This window comes from Acanthisitta chloris, unplaced genomic scaffold (genome assembly GCF_000695815.1).
Source record: "Acanthisitta chloris isolate BGI_N310 unplaced genomic scaffold, ASM69581v1 scaffold6283, whole genome shotgun sequence".
Classification (NCBI taxonomy): Eukaryota; Metazoa; Chordata; class Aves; order Passeriformes; family Acanthisittidae; genus Acanthisitta; species Acanthisitta chloris.
The window spans coordinates 225,016-243,289 of record NW_008665480.1 but is presented as its reverse complement, the minus strand read 5'-3'; the positions used below and the strand labels follow the sequence as shown (position 1 = coordinate 243,289).

Below are 18,274 nucleotides of genomic sequence, written 5' to 3'. Positions count from 1 at the left end.
CTTTCCATATCTAACCAAAGGACTTGTAGTCTTGGTCATTCCCCTGTGGCATGGGAAATTAAGAACTGTTTATGCTCCCATCCTCTCCGGCTGCTGGGGTGTGGTGGTGGCCACCATGGGGGGAGCTTGGCAGCTTTAGGGAGCTGGTGGTGTCTCCCCTTTTCCAAACTGCAGAAGATGCAGGTTGCTGGGGGAACATCAATACAGTGGGATGAGCTCCAGCAAACCTTTTGGATCTCAGGGGTTTAGGATGCCCCCTGAGTTACTGTCTGTGCTGTGGTGAGAAAAGCTGGGCTGAATCCCTGGTGCAGAAAGGGCTGTGGGAAGCCAGGGAGATCTTATGTAATGCTCAGGCTTTGCTCCCTGTCTCCTGCTGCTTGCAGCGAGGGCATCTCCCTTCGGGTAGGAAAGCAAATTTTTAAGTTGACATTCAGGCTTAAGAATATTTGTGATGGATTCAAATAAATGCTTTGAGCTTAAAAGTGTTAGGTTTCACAAAATCTAAACTTCTATTTCTCTCATTGGTCAGCTTTTCAATATTTTTTGAATCTGCTTTTCTGTAGAAAAGCCAATAATCTCCAGATTATTTTTTTTCTAAATTCATGCTTATAAAGAGAAAAAGAAATGCTTTTTTTTCAGTACATGTTTCTTATTCAATAGAATAATGTTTGCATAATGTACATTCCAGTATTGTGTAGCTCATGCAAACCCAGTGTCACTTTTGTGTGAAAATGAATGTGTGCACCTGAGTATGTCTGTAGTTATCATAACCATTCTTTGGCTATTATGAGGAAAATTTGTAAAAATATCTTCAATTTATTTTTCCTCACAAGAACTGCTGAAAGGAACATTTCCCAGAATTTCTATACAGCAATGACTGTTTGTAGTTATATTTTAGCACCAATGAATGGGACCAGTTAGTTCCATAGCTGCAGTCAAAACAATATTGAAAACTAGCAGCAAAAATAAAGAAAACACTGAAGATTATGACAGACTACAATGTGAGAATCTCTACTAAGTGAGAATATTATTTCTGGAACTAAATTAGGAATGTTTACGGTGTCAATGAACATAAAATCCCACAATATTGTGTTTAAACAAAATGGGTATTTCCTTCTTTGGAAACGCCTTGCTGAAAGCAGGGATGGAAGAATCAAACTATTTTAGGACTAACTCATAATGTGTTGGTGCCAGTCCATGCATATAAACTGTAGGCACTGACTGAAAGAACAGATGACTAAAGCGAAATTTAAATCTGAGTTCAGCCTCCCAGAAATTTACAGCGATGAATATATGTTACTAGTATGTGCCAAACCCACTGCCACTGAAATTCAGAGAATCATAGAATGGCTTGGGTTGGAAGGGGACTTAAAGACCATCTAGGTTCAGCCCCCTGCCATGGGCAGGGACACATTCCACTAGATCTGGTTGCTCCAAGCCCCATCCAACCTGAACTTGAACACTTCCAGGGATGGGGCACCCACAGCTTCTCTAGGCACCCTGTTCCAGTGCCTTACCACCCTCACAGTAAAGAGCTTTTCCCCAATATCTAATCTAAACCTGCCGTCTGTCATTTTGAAGCCATTCCTCTTCATCCTATCACTCCATGCCCTTATAAAGATTCCCTCTCCATCTCTCCTGTAGACCCTTCACGTACCTGCTTTGTATTATTTGAATGTGTTAAGTCCCTTTGGCACTTATCAATTCCCAGATCATGCGAAATTTCCCTATGGGTCACTTACTATCCACACTCCCAGAAGTGGTGTGGTGGGTGGTGTACCTTGAGATGTGATGGGTGCAACTCGCTCTTCCCAGTGGCTCCTGGCACTCTCTACCCTTCAATCCAGGGATACCAGCAGTATCCTGCAAAACAGACTGGGACCTGCCAGGAGGAAAATATTGCGTATCTCAGGCAGGAGAGCCATCATCAATGCTGGGCACACATACAATTCAGCATTTAAAACTCAGTTTGCAAGTTAATATACATATAAAATGAAAATTAAATGAGACACCTTGCCCAGGTGTTGTGAATGAATGCATCATTTCTAAACTGTTAAAGCATTGGTGCTTCTGTCAGTATTTTGGGGTGCAAGAAACAGGCTAAATTACTAGGACTCACCCTGTTTCAGCATGGTTTCTTTTCTGATGCCCGTTTTGATTTCAGTTCCTTCTGAAACTTCACAATAGAAATTGCCATCATGTACAACTCCAGAACTGCTGTGTAACTCATGGAGGATTTTATCATACTTTCCCACTGACAACAACCCTTTCTCTCTTTTTCTCTTTCTCTTTTCAGAATCCAGCTTTTTGTTGGGAAATGCCCAGATTGTGGACTGGCCTGTAGTTTATAGTAATGACGGGTTTTGTAAACTCTCTGGTTATCATCGAGCTGACGTCATGCAGAAGAGTAGCACCTGCAGGTATGCCCATTGTCTGTTCCTTGCCACCTGATGCACTTGTAAATTTTTAATCTGGTGGGAACAATGGTGAGGTTTTGGGAAAAGGATTGATGTAAGAAAGGCATTGTTTTGCAGGAACTGAGGTATTAAAGCAAGCTTTAAATGAATGAAACCAGCAACTCATCCAGAACATGGTAAAGCACCTTGAAATTTATCCTGGATAGTATTAGTGAGAATATGCTCTACCTAATGATCCAATAAAGAGAGTGAGTTTTTAGGTAATATACTTCAAAGGCTTTTTTTTTTTTTTTTTTTTTTTTTTTTTTTTTTTGCTAGATTGTTCTGAATTCTGCTGTTCTCATGCCAGGAAGCGATGGGCTATTCTATAGTCCATGTTAGTCCCTGTTATTAAACACACACCGAGCACAGTAATGCACAAAGTGCATCTTTATTCCTAAGGGAGTGATTAAGCTGCTGATATATTTACTCTAAGCATTGCAGCTTTATGGCTTTTTTCTTTTGTTGGTGGTCTTTCAGGAGCAAGCAGCTGTGATTTGTGGTTAGACATGCATCTGTGCCTTGTCTGCTACATCCTTTAAAAGGAGATGCTTTGGGGAACGACTGAATCCCTAACGCTTGTGCATGTGTGTGTCTGTGTGAGCAAAGCAAACGAGGAACACAGGCAATAAGGAATGGCTGAGATACAAGTTTGTGTAGATTTTCCCTGTCTGCATTCAGGGAGTGACAAACTCCAGGCATGGGGAGGAGTGGATTGCATATCTGGAAGTGTTCCAGGCCAGGTTGGACAGGGCTTGGAGCATCCTGGGCTAGTGGAAGGTGTCCCTGCCCAGGGCAGGGGGGTTGGAACTAGTTGATCTGTAAGGTCCTTTCCAACCCAAATCTTTCTGTGATTCTGAAGTACATATGCAGTGTGATGTTTACTTCTTCTTAGGAGACATCCCAGTCTTTTCAGATTAACAGAGAGCTGGACAGATTTTCAGCATGGTCTGACATGCAACGTGTAGCCTACCAGGGCAATGTCTTTGGAGCTGCTCTCTAATGAGAGATAGGGAATAGAAAATGGTCTTGGAGGACAATGGTCCCTGCTTAAGCTTACTCAGTAGAATATCTTTGGAGGGTTTTTGGATACCTGGGGCTATTATTTATGGTATTTTCTGAGTCAGGCTGACAGTCCAGTTTTACTGTGTTATGACTAGATTATGTTACATTATACATAAAAATTGCTTTATATGTAATGTTTGCTTTACTGCTCTAAGACATGTTCTCTGGGCTATGAATGCTGTGGTGCCACATCTTTATTGCAGGTTTTGGAAAGGTCTGCTTTTACAGTTTTATAGTGCCAAAAATCCAACCAAATTAAAAACACAGATAGGAACAATGTAAATGTAGCCCCTGATTCAAGTACTGATCATGTGTGTGATGAAGGGCAATTTAGAAATTTTGATATGTTTGGCTAGTTTGCCCCTGCCTGTAAGGTATAATACCTTCAAATCATCTTTCACCTGTGCTTTTCTCCTGGTAGTCCAGGGAGTATTTGCTATATCCTCTTTCCCACCCCATATCCTACATTGGGACTGTTCATATGATGTATAGATGTGGCACTTATGGATATAGTTAGTAGTGGACTTGGCAGTGTTGTGTTAAGGGTTGGATTTGATGAGCTTAAAGGTCTTTCCTAAGCTAAATAATTCAGTGGTTCTGTGATCATTGTATTCAGTTACAGGTAGTCCTAGCTGATACAGATCATAGGGAGGGGTGGATAAACTGAGGGCACTGGAGGTGTGAGTGGTTTTTGTTCTAGCCCAGGCAATGAGTTAGTCCTGTGACAGGCTGCAAACCCCTTTGATTTTGTGCTTCTCTCATCTTTTTAATAGGCAACAGTGTGCCTATTGATGGGGGAAGTCACTTAGAAATCCCTCAGTAAAAGCACAAGGCTCCCCAGTTGTACAGGCACTATATAAAAGGCACAGTGTACATAGAAGTCAGACTATGTAATATTGGGTGATGGGAGTTGATGTGCTCTTTCTGGGTGCACATGGCACCCGAAGTTGAATGCGTAGATTTGATAGTGGGATGGCACCTCTGTGACCTGATTTGTGTGTGTGTGAGAAGACCTCTTTGCAATGCCAAATGTGCAAAGAAACCCTGCTGAGCATGCCAGAGGGACCCAGGGAGCTGCACTGTTTCTCCTCAGAAATGGTGTCTGCTTTTCTCCTTGCAGTTTTGAAGCTATTGACATGTATCTGTATTTGCTGTTCCTCCTGGGTAGGTGTTTGTCTCTTGTAATTGATGTCTGGAATGCTTTTGGATGAAGAGAGCTGTAAATTGGGTGTAGGATTGGATGCCTTCTGTGCTTCATGTGTCCTCTGTCCTGGATAATTCCTCTCGGACAGCTGTTACCACCCTGGCACCGCTGCAAACCTGGACCTGCTCTGATGTTGATGCTCTGGATCCTGACAAAGGACAGAGGAGCACAATATGAAGCTTCAGATGAGGCTTTTCTGTGCCAAGGGATGCTTTCAGAGAGAGGCAGAAGCCCAGGCTTCTTAAATGACAACTGGTCTGTTTTAGAGATGGAGAAAATGTCTAAGATTGTGCCTTTCTCTGAGTATTTCAGTAAGTCTTGCTTCTCTTTGATAAGCCTGCTTTCTAAGTAGTAAGAGTCCCAGTAGCAGAGTGGTTTTGATATTTATGCCTTGTACAGTTTGCACTGAAGGCACTCGACAAGCACTAAATAACAAAAAAAAACAGGAGGCAGAAAAAGACAGAGTGATTGACTGAAGAAGTAGGAGTCCCTCCATGTGTACAAAATAGGACAGACTAAATTAAATTAAACCTGTGATAAGCAAAGATCTTATGTAACTTGTACAGCGAAAGGCTCTGAGGTTCGTTTGGTGTTAAAAATTGCCTTCAGAAAAATGTTTTTATTGATCCACAAGCCTTTAAAATGTCTTATGTGAATATAATATAAGATTTAAATATTACAGCCTTACTGCAACTGTAAGTTGCCTTTAATTTAAAACATAAAGTTGATTGATCATGTTCAGCAGCACTAACTGGTATCGTCCACCTCTCTATGTCAAGTAGGATTTGTCTTTTCAACACTAACTAACGATGATTTTCTGTATTGTAAGTCATGTAAAATCAAGCACTTCAACAAATTCTTGTCATTTTTTTCCTTCAGGACTATGAGAAACATTGTTTTAAGTCTCAAAAGAACAAAAAAGAGATGGATCAGTGCATTAAAAAAGACATAGATTAAATAGTAAAAAAAACTTCAAACTTTGTTGTTATCTCCTGTATAAATGTATAAGGGGTTATCAACTGAAATCAGAAAAGGCAAGCAGGTCATTTGAAAATGAGCAGTAGGCTGTGTTTTGCATCTCCCCAAGACAGATGTGTATGTTAGTGATAATCAGTACCTTTAATGAAGTAACACCATTTTCTGATGTCAGTTGCTGTAGTGGCATCTCCATTGCAGTGCTGTCCCAAAGGCAACAGTTATGCCATGCCACTCATGGAATCACAGAACCATTTAGGTTGGAAAAGACCTTTAAGGTCATTGAGGCCAACTGTTAACCTAACACTGCCATCTTCACCACTAAACCATGTTCTCAAGTGCCACATCTACACGTTTTTTGAACACTTCCAGGGATGGTGATTCCACCACATCCCTGAACAGCCTATTCAAATGCCTGACCACTCTTTCAGTGAATATATTTTTCCTAATATCTAATGTAATCATTAGCTGTCCATGTGTTACCAGTGAAGAGGCACCTGTAGTGACATCCACATGTTGTAGTCATTCTGATGCTCCACATCTGCCTTCATCACCCATCCCAGTCAGCACCTTGTTCTGGGAGCAGCCCCATTGCCTCCCTGGGTTGGCTGTGAAAAGATTCATGGTCTGATCTTCATTGAGTACTCTAATGCTTGCTGAGCCACTAACCACTATACTGTTTTATTGTTTCTTTCAGAGCAATAGACATAAAATAAATGTTTATTGAACCTTTGGAGGTCTGTTGATCAATAAAAGAAGCTGCATTGAAACCACAGAGGCACTGATAGCTTTTCTCTTTCATATTCTTAGGGTTGTCTGTTGTAACTTTCACCTGAAGCTCAAACTGTTTGTGAACAAAGAGAAAGGGAAAAGAAAAGTCTGATCAGTTAAAAGTATATTCATCCAAGTGTCTGAAAGCTTTTATCCCATGTTCCATTTTCTTTCAGTTCTGTGATCGGGAATTTGCACGGAGTGGCCTTCACTTATTTTTAATTCAGGAAAGAATGGCAATAAAAGTCTGGCCATTGCCTTACAAAGGCCTTCAAAAGTAAGGTCAAGGGGTTGGGTTTGCTTACACCAGCTGGAAGTCTGACCTGGAAAAGAATGCAAAGATGAGATGGTCAAGTGGCAAGAAATAGCAGACTTAAAATTACATTTTTATATTCTCAGCCTGGAGAGGAATGAGTCTCAAAAGCTTTTTAATATTTTCCATGTTTTCATTTAAAGGTTAAAGAAATGCAGTTAGAAATAATAATGAGGATAAATTTAGTATGTTTGGTAGTAGTGCAGACATAGCTACACATAAATAGTGTATGAGACAGCTCATACACCTGTTTCTTGTGTTGAATTTTTGGAGCATTGCAGTCATTGCTCTTCACTGGTTAAATCTTACCTCTGTTTGTAATTGGCATTTACTAAAAGAACTCCGATTATCTTATTGTCCCAGATGCATCTTGACAAGATTAGATTTGTAGCCATCAGTTCAGCCAACAGCTTTTACCTGTAGTAGCTTACATTCCCCCTCCTGAAACCCTTTTGAGAGGACTGAACAGAATTTGGGAGGTTTTAGAGGTTTTTGTTCCATTTTCTCAGTTTTGACAGCAGTATTACCATGGCCTGCAGCTGTGGCAATAATGGTTTCATAAGCTGTCAGCTCTTTTTCTAACTATATATCCTTAAAAGTATACTTGAAAAAACACTTAATGAAGCATTGCAGTGGATTTATTTGCAGTCATTTACAGTAAGAAGGTGGTCATGGTCACTCGCTATTGTAGGTTTACTTGTGACACTGTAAATATTTAGATGAAGTGTAAATCATAATTAAACTTTGGTAAATGACAGTTCATAGCAGCTGCAATGCTTATGCTGTTTAAGGTGACCATAACGAAGTTGCTACTTGTCTAGAAAAAAATAGGAACTTTATTTCTTTTTCAGTTTTATGTATGGTGAACTGACAGACAAGAAGACCATTGAAAAAGTCAGACAGACTTTTGACAACTATGAGTCAAACTGCTTCGAAATTCTCCTCTACAAGAAAAACAGTAAGTACATATTTGTGTGTGGTGTTGGGAGTGATAAAGCATATTTAAAGTATAAAATAGACCAAACTAAATTTTCATTTTGACATATGGGTAAATTTGGTGCAAGATTTGGAGAAGAAACAGGTATTTTGGTTACTACAGCTCAAGAAGAGAGCTCTCTTTTCAGGACAAGCATTCAGATTGCCAGGAATAGTAGTTGTTCCCTGCCATCTCTAGTCTGACTCCTTCTTTCCAAAATATATTTAGTTTTGAGGATTGTTTCCTGACTGGGTTAAGTGAAAAGAAATCCTGAGTGAGGTTCCCCCACATCCCTCAGGAAACTCCCCCATGTCTCCACAAGTGAGAACCCAGCCCCTGATTGCTGTGAGTGGATGCTCCCAGCAGTGTCAAGATGACTCTGTGGTGTGTAAAGCAACACGTACTCTGGTGAGAGTAGTAAATTGGCGCATAGCCCAGAGATTGGTTAGAAAACCATGGAATTTTGTAACTTAATGAGATGCAGGACCTATATCCCTTCTTCTCGGTGCCATTGGCTTTGCAGGAAGTTGCCAGAACAAGAGATTTTCTTCATTTTATCTTAACCATGAGTCAGTCCAGTCACATTTTCTGTCCTGCCACACATGTGGGCAGTACTACTTCTGCCTCATTGACCTTATCACACATACGTAGCAAAACCCACGCTGTGTGGTCTCATGCTGGACTTGTGCAGTGTGGACATCTCTCCTGAGCTGGTAGTTGCAATTCCAGCTTCCTGTTGTCAGTGGAAATGAGCAGCCTCCTCCACTGGCACAGGCCATCTTCCCAAGATAGAAAGCCAACACTCTTAGGTGAAACATGCTCCGGGAAGGCTGGTTCCTCTACCTTGAGGAGAATGAGTTTAGCTGACTGGGTTGGTGGCTGTGTCAAGCGCAAGCCAAGAGAAATCCTGTCGGAGATGTTTTCTTCAGTTTGTCTTTCATTGCCCTGTACAGGTCACAGGTGCTGTGGGGCTGGGTAGCTTTCTCCCTTGTTCAGCTGCCCAGTATCTGAGGCCATGTTTCTCCAGGCCTTTGGTGCTGGCATGGATTACCTTGACAAGCTGAGGCTGGAGCTTTTCCCTGCATGCTGTGGCTGAGGGAAGGGTATGGTGTGCCTCAGGATAGAGCTAACTGTGCCTGACTGCCCCATTTCACTGCAAACTCACATAAACCTTTCATGACATTGAAAAGAGTATCCTGGATACCTCCTCCCATGCTTTACCTCAGTTTTCCCTTTTTAGCCTAAATCTTCCTGTATATGCACTTAAACAGCAGGAAATGTCTTTAGAGTTCTCCAATTCTGCCTGCTTCAAGGCATTTTAGCCAACATGTTAATTAAAAAGAGAAGCAAGAGCAGCTCTGAAGTCCAGCTGTTCCTGCAGGTGCCCAGGAGAGTCCTCCAAATGACCTCTTTTTGGTTCCTAAGCATATGGATGTGTCTGTTCTACAGATTTTCTGCTTCTCTGCCTGCTTCCTGTGCAGGTCACCTGGATGCCCCCTCACATCAGGGGAGTTTCCTGGGACAGGCTTGTGTTGGGTATCTTTGCCAGGGGTGGTGCCCAGCACTGCCATGCCCTGTGTCTGTGTGGTTTCTGAAGGGGATCCCAGAGACCCTGTGCTCTCCCCAGCCCTGACTTCTCTTATTAATTTGAGAGAAGGGAGTTCCTGCTCCAGAGTGGGCTGGTCCTGAACTAAATTACTTTCTATTTTATTTAAGTATAAAAAAATAAATGTCTTCTCTTGGTGACTTTCCTGCAGCAAACCTTTTTGCTTTGGGTTGTGGATTGTCTGCTGGAGTTTGATGATGCTTCAGAGATTTATTGAGCTGCAGTTGCCTTAATAAAATCTTCACCTTTGCCCAGATCTCCAAGCCTACACTTTCCATAAGTTATGCAGGATTACAGAAGGACTTTATGGAAAAGTACTCAGTATTTCTTTTCAGGCTTCAGTCAGTTCCCATCCATAACAAGTGTTGTCAGCTTTCTTCTCCAACACCCGAAGCCCAGAACTTCAACCTCTCACTAATGTTAATAGGCTCACCTTTTGGCTCCAGTTCAGCAGCTGGTGTGCTCAGGGTTTGCTTCCATTTGTCATGCTCTGAGCCTTGCAGAAGAAGGTCCTGCAAGAAACTGCCTGCTTATCCACCAGGCTGAATATTGGAGCAGATAAAGAAATAAAGACTAATCTGTTGTTATAAATGAAATTCTGCAGGGTGTATTTAGTTACTCTGTGGAAGGGCTTGTGTTTATCACCTACATGGAGCTTGCAGTATTTTCAGAGTACCCTCTCACCCACATTTTCAAACTGTGTGTGTTTTTGATAGTGGCACAACCTTCTTTTTTTTTTCCTTACCTATTCCTTAATGCTTTTGGCAGAGGGGGATTTTGAGGTTTTCAGGTTGCTTTCCCATCCTTCTCTCCTTTGTCGCAGAGATAATCTTTAAGAGCTGATGTTCTCTGGCAGTATCTGTACAGCTGCTGACTTCACACACCCCCTTGGTGTTTTAACCCAGCTTGCAGGTTGCAGGTTCAGACCTGAAAGCTTGCTGCAACTTATGCTTTGCTGCATTCCCTCATATATAGTCCTTACCTCTACCCACAAAACTCTTCAGCAACCAGTTAGACATGCTTATATATATATATGTATATGCATGTAGTATTCAGGAAATACTATATAGTAGTATTCAGGAAACCTCTTGCCTTGCTTTTTTCCCATTTTGCTCCTTCTCCAGCAGTAGCCACCTTGCCTCTGTCTTTGATTTTTGTCAGCACTATTGTACAGGGTAATTTGCTTACTTGCTTTCAGAGCTTTTCGAAGGGTGCTGAGGGGTTCCCAGGTATAAGTGCAAATACAGTATTTCTCTAGAGAGCTGCAGCACTCTGATTAAAAAATTTTAAAAAGTCTTTTATCTTGGGTTAGCAACTGGGATTTAAGATAATCAAGGAATCAGCATAATGGCTTTGGAATTTGAGCAGTCCCCCACCTCTCCCACTTCCCCAGTTTACTGGTAGTGAGTTACAGGTTTAATCCCAGTTGAATTTCAATGAACCCTTGTGGATTTTAACCTTCCACACAGTAGTCATAGCCCAAATGGTTTTCATTGCCCTCTGGGATGTATCCTGCAGTTGCTGGCACAGTTCCCGGACATGGTGCATTAGAGGAGATTTGGGGAGGCCAGTGGTGCCTGTGTGGGATAACAGTGGGCAAAGCAGCTTGTCTCAATGTGTCAGCTCTCAGGCTGCCATACAGGCAGCTCAGGAGAAAAGCCACTCTGTCAACTGGCTGAAAGCACATCAAATCCCAAAGGTAATTAGCTGGCTGTGAAGGCATTTATAGTGCAGTGTGTGTAGGTGTGCATTTGGGAGGGAGGGAACACAGCTGTGGGCATGGAGCTTTGCTGGATGGAGAGCTTCTCTAAGGTTTACATCCCTGCAGGTGAACAGGGTGTTTCTAAGCAAATTGCTGGAAGTGTTCTAGGATTTCACCCCTTACGGAGGTGACCTGTTTGTACATAGAGGACTGCCATGTGCCTTTCAGCCTGGGAGGAAGCAAGACCAGTTTCAGCTCCTGAACTCCTGCAGGAGCCCTGTGTAAATGGTGGGAATTTATCAAAAACTGTGCTAACTGTTCCGAAACTAAGGGCTTTTTTTTTTTTTTTTTTGGCTGTTTATTTGAGTAGTGGTAGGATTTAAAAAATATTTGGGTTTCTTTCAAAAGTTAAGTAGAAACAACTGTGTTGAGTAAGTGCTTTGCTGGGCAGGGCAATGAGGAGGTATGACCTGAAATACAAAAAAGAAGTCAAATCTACTGATTTGTACTGGTAAGACATTTAGAGACCAACTCAGATCATCTTAAATAATGTAGTAACATAAAATTTTGAGCACTTCACAGTATATTCCATCAGTTTTGGATTCAATAGTTCCAAATTATGTGAAGAAGGAATCAAAGATACCACCCATCCATTTTTTCTTGCATTTCTACCTTGCAGACACTAAAGTTGTGAGACGAGTTGGGAAAAAACAAGAGCAAGAGGGGAAGAATAATATGTTCCATTTCAGAATGGAGATTTATGAAGCTTTCTGTCTTTTCTTATCATCTAGTTAGCTAATGAAGCTGTAAAAATGGGAATATGTTGTTTTCCTTTAGGAAATAAGATGAAAAGTTCTGGAAGTTGCAGAACTATTGAGATATGGTCCTAAACTACACGTGTTACAATAACATATAAATGATGAAGTATTCTGTGCATGGGCTGGGGAAAGTTTGTGCTACACCACATTCCAATGTCACTTTTTTTCTCTGCTTCAGGAACCCCAGTTTGGTTCTACATGCAAATTGCACCTATAAGAAATGAGCATGAAAAAGTGGTTTTGTTCTTGTGCACTTTCAAGGATATCACTTTATTCAAACAACCGATTGAAGATGATTCAACAAAAGGTAAATATGAAATGCATTATTATTTTTTGTAAATGATAAAAGTACATGCTTCAGCTCAGACCTGTCACAGGGACATGCCATGCCTGTGATCTGTGTCTTGAATTGAGGCAATGTTTTGTGACCTGTCAGAGTTTCAATGCCACTCTTAAATTATTGCTTAAAAATACAAGATAAATCACTGCAAGTGGAAATTCCCTAGCAGTATTTTTTCAGAGCCACAAGGCTTCCTTTCTCTTTGTAATTGCACTACTTCATCACTACAGCTGGCACTTGCTAAAAGTGATGTAGTTTTGACTCATTTGAATGCTGTGTGTTGTTTCGGGAGACCTTTCTGCTATAGGACTGGTATCTTCTTTTCAGGAAGAACTTAATTTCAGCTCCTTGTAATGAGATGCTGGTATTTCCTCCCTTTCTTGCTCCTGGAGATGAAATGCAAAAGAAACAGCCTGTATGAGTTCTTTATTACTGTTCAGGGAATGATGACTGCATGGCAGTGGACATCATGCTTGTTATCAGCTGTTGAGAATGATGTTTGTTGAAATGCTTTCATCACCTAACAGCTCATGGCCAGACCTGCAGCCTTGCAGAAGGAGAGAACTGGTGGGGAAAAGTGCAGAGGATCTGGCAGCAACCTCTGCTCTGGTTATAAGACACGTCTTGTGTCAGGTTTACACGTGTATTGCTTTGGGTAAAATAACACATGCTTGCATAAAGAAGGGCATTATCCACATTCCATCTTCTCTTGGAAGTTGTCTCCTGATGATTAATTCCTTACTACATTTTTCTTTTCACGCTTGAAGAAGGTTTGATATCTCTCTCTGAGCTGTGTATGCTCTAAGCCATCTTCCTTAGAATGAAGTTTGTGTCATTTGAATGCAAACAGCATTTAAACTAATTTCTTATTATCTAGATAGCACATAATATATGTGTTTGGATAACTGGAAAGTAATTTTATAGAGGCAAACTTAAAATGAAAGGCCCCTCTTTGGGTTAACACCAAATATGAGATTTTTTTTTGTGTCTGGACAGTATTATCCATAAAGTTCTAAGATCCTGATATAGGAATACCTTCTCAGCCACCATGAGCTTTACTGCCTCTACAATTTAGTTAACACCCTGAAAATGTTCTCTATTTCACTTTCAACTCCATAATGCAGAATTTTTCTGCTTGGAAATAACCTGAATTTTCTAGGATAAATGCCAGTTAATTGGAAGGATTTTAACTGTAGAGATCTGAAGGCATGGGACTGGCTTCTTGCTGCAGTGTATATAATATGTAGTGGGAGCTCATCAAGGAAAAATCCAGTCTTTTCAAGAATCCTCTTTGTAGGGTTTCCTATTTGATGCCTTCTGGGGGAACCAAGATGTATCTCACATGGAACTAGCCTCTAAACCTCCCTTTTCCCCAGCTCTGCCCCACTGCCTGCAGTACGCAGCTGCACTGAGGAGTGTTTGACTGCAGCAGGACAGAAAAAATATATTGAAAGTGACTCTCAAATGCAGAAATGATGAATGTTGCCTCCTTTGGATTTTCAGCCTGGGAGATTCATGTTCTGCTGCCTTCCCCGGGCAGAGATGTGCTGTGAGGGCTGAGCTCTTCCCCTCCCATCTTGCGGCTGAGGAGGAGCAGAATCTGTGAGGGATCTAGTCTAGGAGCTATATATGTTCCTATGACAAAGAACAATAGCTGTGAAATGCATGACTTGTGTGCTGCTGTTGTGCAGTGATGGGAGCCATTCGTTAAAACACCAGGTATTAACGATGAACATCGCAAAATATTGTGGTCAGCAGCCAGAGAGGTTTGACTGTGTGGTTAAAGAGCACTTCTGTCCAAGTCATACCTTAAACAAAACCCAAAGAGAGCCCTGCAGAGGCAGTACAGCCACATTGCCCAAGTGCCTTTAAGGCATATGATTGGAATCTTTGAGAATCTGCTCAGGATGCTTTGATTAGAGCATTGATTAGCATTGATCAGTACATCCAACAAACCTCATAACTAGAAACCACTGAACCGATGTTTCTTCTGCTTTTGCATAAATTATTGAAAAAAATCATATGCAAATATTTGCACCATTTTACTACAAGGGTGGGAAAACAGCACTGTTGCATTTCCCTTCGTGTCTTAACTGCGTGGATCTGCGGGATCCCGTGGCACTGGGATCACAGTGTTGTTGTGTCAGACGTAGTGCTAGGAGAGATACATAATTCATTGTCCCTGCAGATAACATTACAATGTGCTTAGAAGCTGCCAGGCCACTTTCTTTTTGCGTTATGAGATTGGTAAACATATACGTTACAATTTGGTGGAGAATTTTGAAAGTTTTGTGGAAAAGCATTTCAGTAAAATACTGCTGTCGAGTGCTGGGATTTGTCATTGAAGGGGCTATTTTTCTTTTCTTTTTAAAAAAGAAGGATTTTTCTTTGGAAATTCTGCCAGGACCATGCAATACATAATACATAAGTAACTATGGTGCAGATGAGTTACTGTGTATTACTTATGGGAGCAGTAAATTTGAGATAAAAAATTCAACAGAAATAAAATATTGATGCCATTATGCAATAATCTCTCTGTACCAATACATTCTGCACTGTTCAAAGGTGTGGTGTTTTGTTGTGAAGCTTCAGTACATCACGCTCCTACAAGGTATTTAAATCATACCAATGGGTCTATCTACACTGCAGAGTGTCTCTGTGTCCTGGCTCTGGAAATATATGGTTGGGTTTCCCAGAGCTGCGTGCAGTGGCTGCAATGTGGTTGGCATCTCGTGCAGACCTTGCAAGGGAACTGCAGTTTCAGGGAAGAGGGAGTGGTGCTGAGGAGGCAGATCTGCTAGGAAGTGTCGAGGAGCTTGTCGGATTTGCAGTAACAGGACAGACAAATAAAAGAAACTAGTTATCTTACTACAAAGCACATTGCAAGGGTGAGGTGGGATTTTTTTTTCATGATATGGGCTTAAAAACATGCTTGTTTACAGGCTCAGAGCAAAAAATGTAGTTGACATCACGGGGACGAGCCCCGTGCGAGCAAGGGGAGTCGGAGAGGTCTGGGGCACTGCGACAGATGGTGTGTGTCTCTGCTTACCTGTGTGCTCACCGTTAGCTGTGTTAATGCTGAGAGGAGAAGGAGGGGGAGGTGTAGGAGGAAGAAGGGAGGAGGAGGAGGGGGTTTTACTTGCTAGAAGGAGCAAAAGTAATGAAAAATTTTCCCGGGTCACCCAGGAGACTATAAATTTGCTGCAGACTAGAAAGCTGTTGAAACTTACTGGACTGTAAGCAAGACTGGAGAAAGAGGATATTTAAAAGCTACCTTCCTCTCATAAAATATAGTGACAGAGATCAAAACACTTGTTTTCTGAGAGGGTTCAGGCAGTTGACACTAAAGATTGGACTGACTTGTTTTCTTGTTTCTCAAGCTCATATCCATTATTGCTGGGTGATGTGTGGGAGACCTATGATGTACAGCAATGTAAAAGTGACCAAAAAGTACTGTTATATCCTGCTAAGTGGAAAATTACTTAAAAAAGTATCCAACCAGTCAAAAGTGTCAACCCCCCCCAGCAAATCAAGACAAAGCAGTGAAGATGGTAACAGAAGGAATGATCAGCCACCTGGTTGATGTTTTTTCCCCTGAGTGAAGGTGGTGCCACTGGCACCTGTGCAGGTCTGGAGGGTAGAGAGAAAAACTCTGTTGCCTTGGTTTATGATGTATAGTGCCCCAGCTTCTGAGTCAGTGGCTGGATGAGCTGTGGATCTTGGGAGCGTGGAAGAAGAAGTGTAAGAATTAGTGAGGTCAGGAGAAGATGGTTGCACTTGGTGGTCACTGGGACAGTGCCTTATTTTCTGGTGAAGGATCTGTGCTTTGTTTGTCTGGTCCCTCTTTCTTTCCTTCTCCTGATCCTCTTTGGTATTGTGAACACTCATCTTACCTGGATTCAGTACCAAGCAGTAGGTCCTACCTGTGGAGGCAGAGGGCCAGATCCCCAGGTGTCCTGGCTCAGTGCCTTACACAGCAGAGGTAGAAGACCATTACAAGCATATGAAAGATCGTATTATGTATTTTCTTCAAGAGAATAAAACCAAAGAATCTTTTTTTTTTAATGTTTGTACCATTGTCAGGTCACAGTTGGATGCTTTTATCAGCTTGCTGAGCTTTTATTCTGTCTTTACCCAATGGCCTTTTAAAAACATCTGAAGAATTTCAATTCCTCCGAAGACACACAGTGGTAATAATCTTATGTTTATTTGTCAGGAAAAAAATGAAGTCATTTTTCTGGGCCCTAACTATTAGAAGGGTGAATGGGGCCACTTAAAATGTTAACATTATTTGAAGCCAGGAGTGCTGTAGATTATATTGAACAGAAAGTTTAAGGGTAGAAGAAAAGGAACAACATTTTTGGCTAATGGTGGAGTTTCACCTAGTTGTACAATGGTTTTATTCCTTTTGTTATCAGGAGTGAGGAAAAATTGTGGCCTCTAGGTAAACATGGAAATTTTTTTTGCTAGGATTCTCACTGGTTATCTTGAGTCTCTTCTGAGTGAAATGTCAGATTTGTCACCTCTGGAGTGACTGGGAAGCTCTGGAGAATACTGATGGGATATCGAATTAGGATGCAAAGTTGTATTAATGAGGCCTCTACAACTCAGGACCGTGTGCTGTTAACAGATGGCACAGCATGATCCTGAAGTTGCTTTTTTATTTTTTTCACTTGATAGAGCCAGACTTTGATAATCAAGACTGTCTGGGACAATGCTGTAATGCTTCCAGTGATATAACTCTTTATGGTTATATAACTCCTTATAATGATACAACTCTATCTCGGAGTGTGACAGGGCTATAAAAAGTGTAGTAGTTGCAAAAATACACACTTATGCTTGCTAATCCTTGCTAAGCCTATAATTCTGATCCTTTTTTATCTTTAATAAGTGCAGGTTATTAAGCATATATAACTAGTTGCACACAGGAACTTTTTTCCTTGAGGGGGTATCAATCCTGGTGATAATAGAAGAAGTGGGTGGAGGGATTAGAGCATGAAAATGAAGTTTCTACCTTTAGCTGAAGCACAGTGTACCCTGTTGAGTACATCACCTTGACAGTAATCCATCATAGTAATTTAATAGGTCACAATTTGGATATCCTTAACATGTTTTTATCGCACTTTTCTGTGGCTGTAATTACAAGGGTCTCAGTGCTATAGAGACCCACTTGTTCTCATGCTGTTTCCTTTTACCTGATCTGCAGTTTCATTCCCCAGTGCCTTTAGGCCATCAGGAAATCACCCTCATCTCTCCATTCTCCCCTGGGTCAAAGGTTCAGCATCCAAGGACACCTGGGCCCTGAGAGAGGACTTTGAGGGTGTTGATAACAGAAGTGTTCCTTTGTCAGGACACCAGGTGGGCTGTCAAAGTGTCAAAAGTAGAAAACTCAGAGGAATGATCCTGAGATATAGTGTCTTGGTATTTGAAACCATCCATTTTGGATTGGCACAGCTTGCCAGTAACCAGGAAGACCTTCTCAGGTTACTTTTTTCAAGTTCCTGCAGGAAAAGCATCCCTGTTGTCATCTTCAGTGATATTCTGGTGGCACTTTCTGCAGACCCTGCACAGGCTGAATAGTCACAAAGAGATAGTGTTTTCCTCACTCCTAGAAGAGATGCTCCAAGGCTTTATTTTCACCTCCGACCACCATCCTTTCTTGCTTTACTGCTGTTACACTATGATGAGGAAGAGGGAAATTCCATATCCAGGGCTGTTAAGTTTCCTTTGCAGAAATCAAGTACTTTTCTGAATCTGGTATTGCCTTTGGAGCCCTTTGTGTGCTCCATCAGCAACCCAGAATGCATATTAGCTGCCTGTAAATTTCTGGAAGTTTAATGTGCAATGAAAAAGAAATCCCATTGAAATAAAATCTAACTCTGTGAGAGATCGAATTAAACTGGAAGTTGATCTTTAAAGCTGTAGCTGTTTGTAGATGGATACAATTTCTATGTAGAAAACTGAACACTTCTCAGCCATATATAAAATTAAAAGTATAAATGTAGTAGAGCTAGAGTTTAAAAGCCTAATCTCTATATCACAGGGCAT

General features: G+C 41.3%; 1 protein-coding gene across 1 annotated transcript in view; it reads left to right on the top strand.

Moving 5' to 3' along the window:
- The first annotated feature begins 2,304 nt into the window (after nt 1–2,304).
- Nucleotides 2,305–18,274, top strand: part of KCNH5 (potassium voltage-gated channel, subfamily H (eag-related), member 5) — a 140,632-nt gene continuing 124,662 nt past the window's right edge. Inside the window, exons 1-3 of the mRNA XM_009071777.1 lie at nt 2,305–2,420; nt 7,636–7,742; nt 12,065–12,193. Coding sequence (XP_009070025.1) covers nt 2,398–2,420; nt 7,636–7,742; nt 12,065–12,193 — 259 coding nt within the window. The 5' untranslated portion in view covers nt 2,305–2,397. The remainder of the gene's footprint in view (nt 2,421–7,635; nt 7,743–12,064; nt 12,194–18,274) is intronic.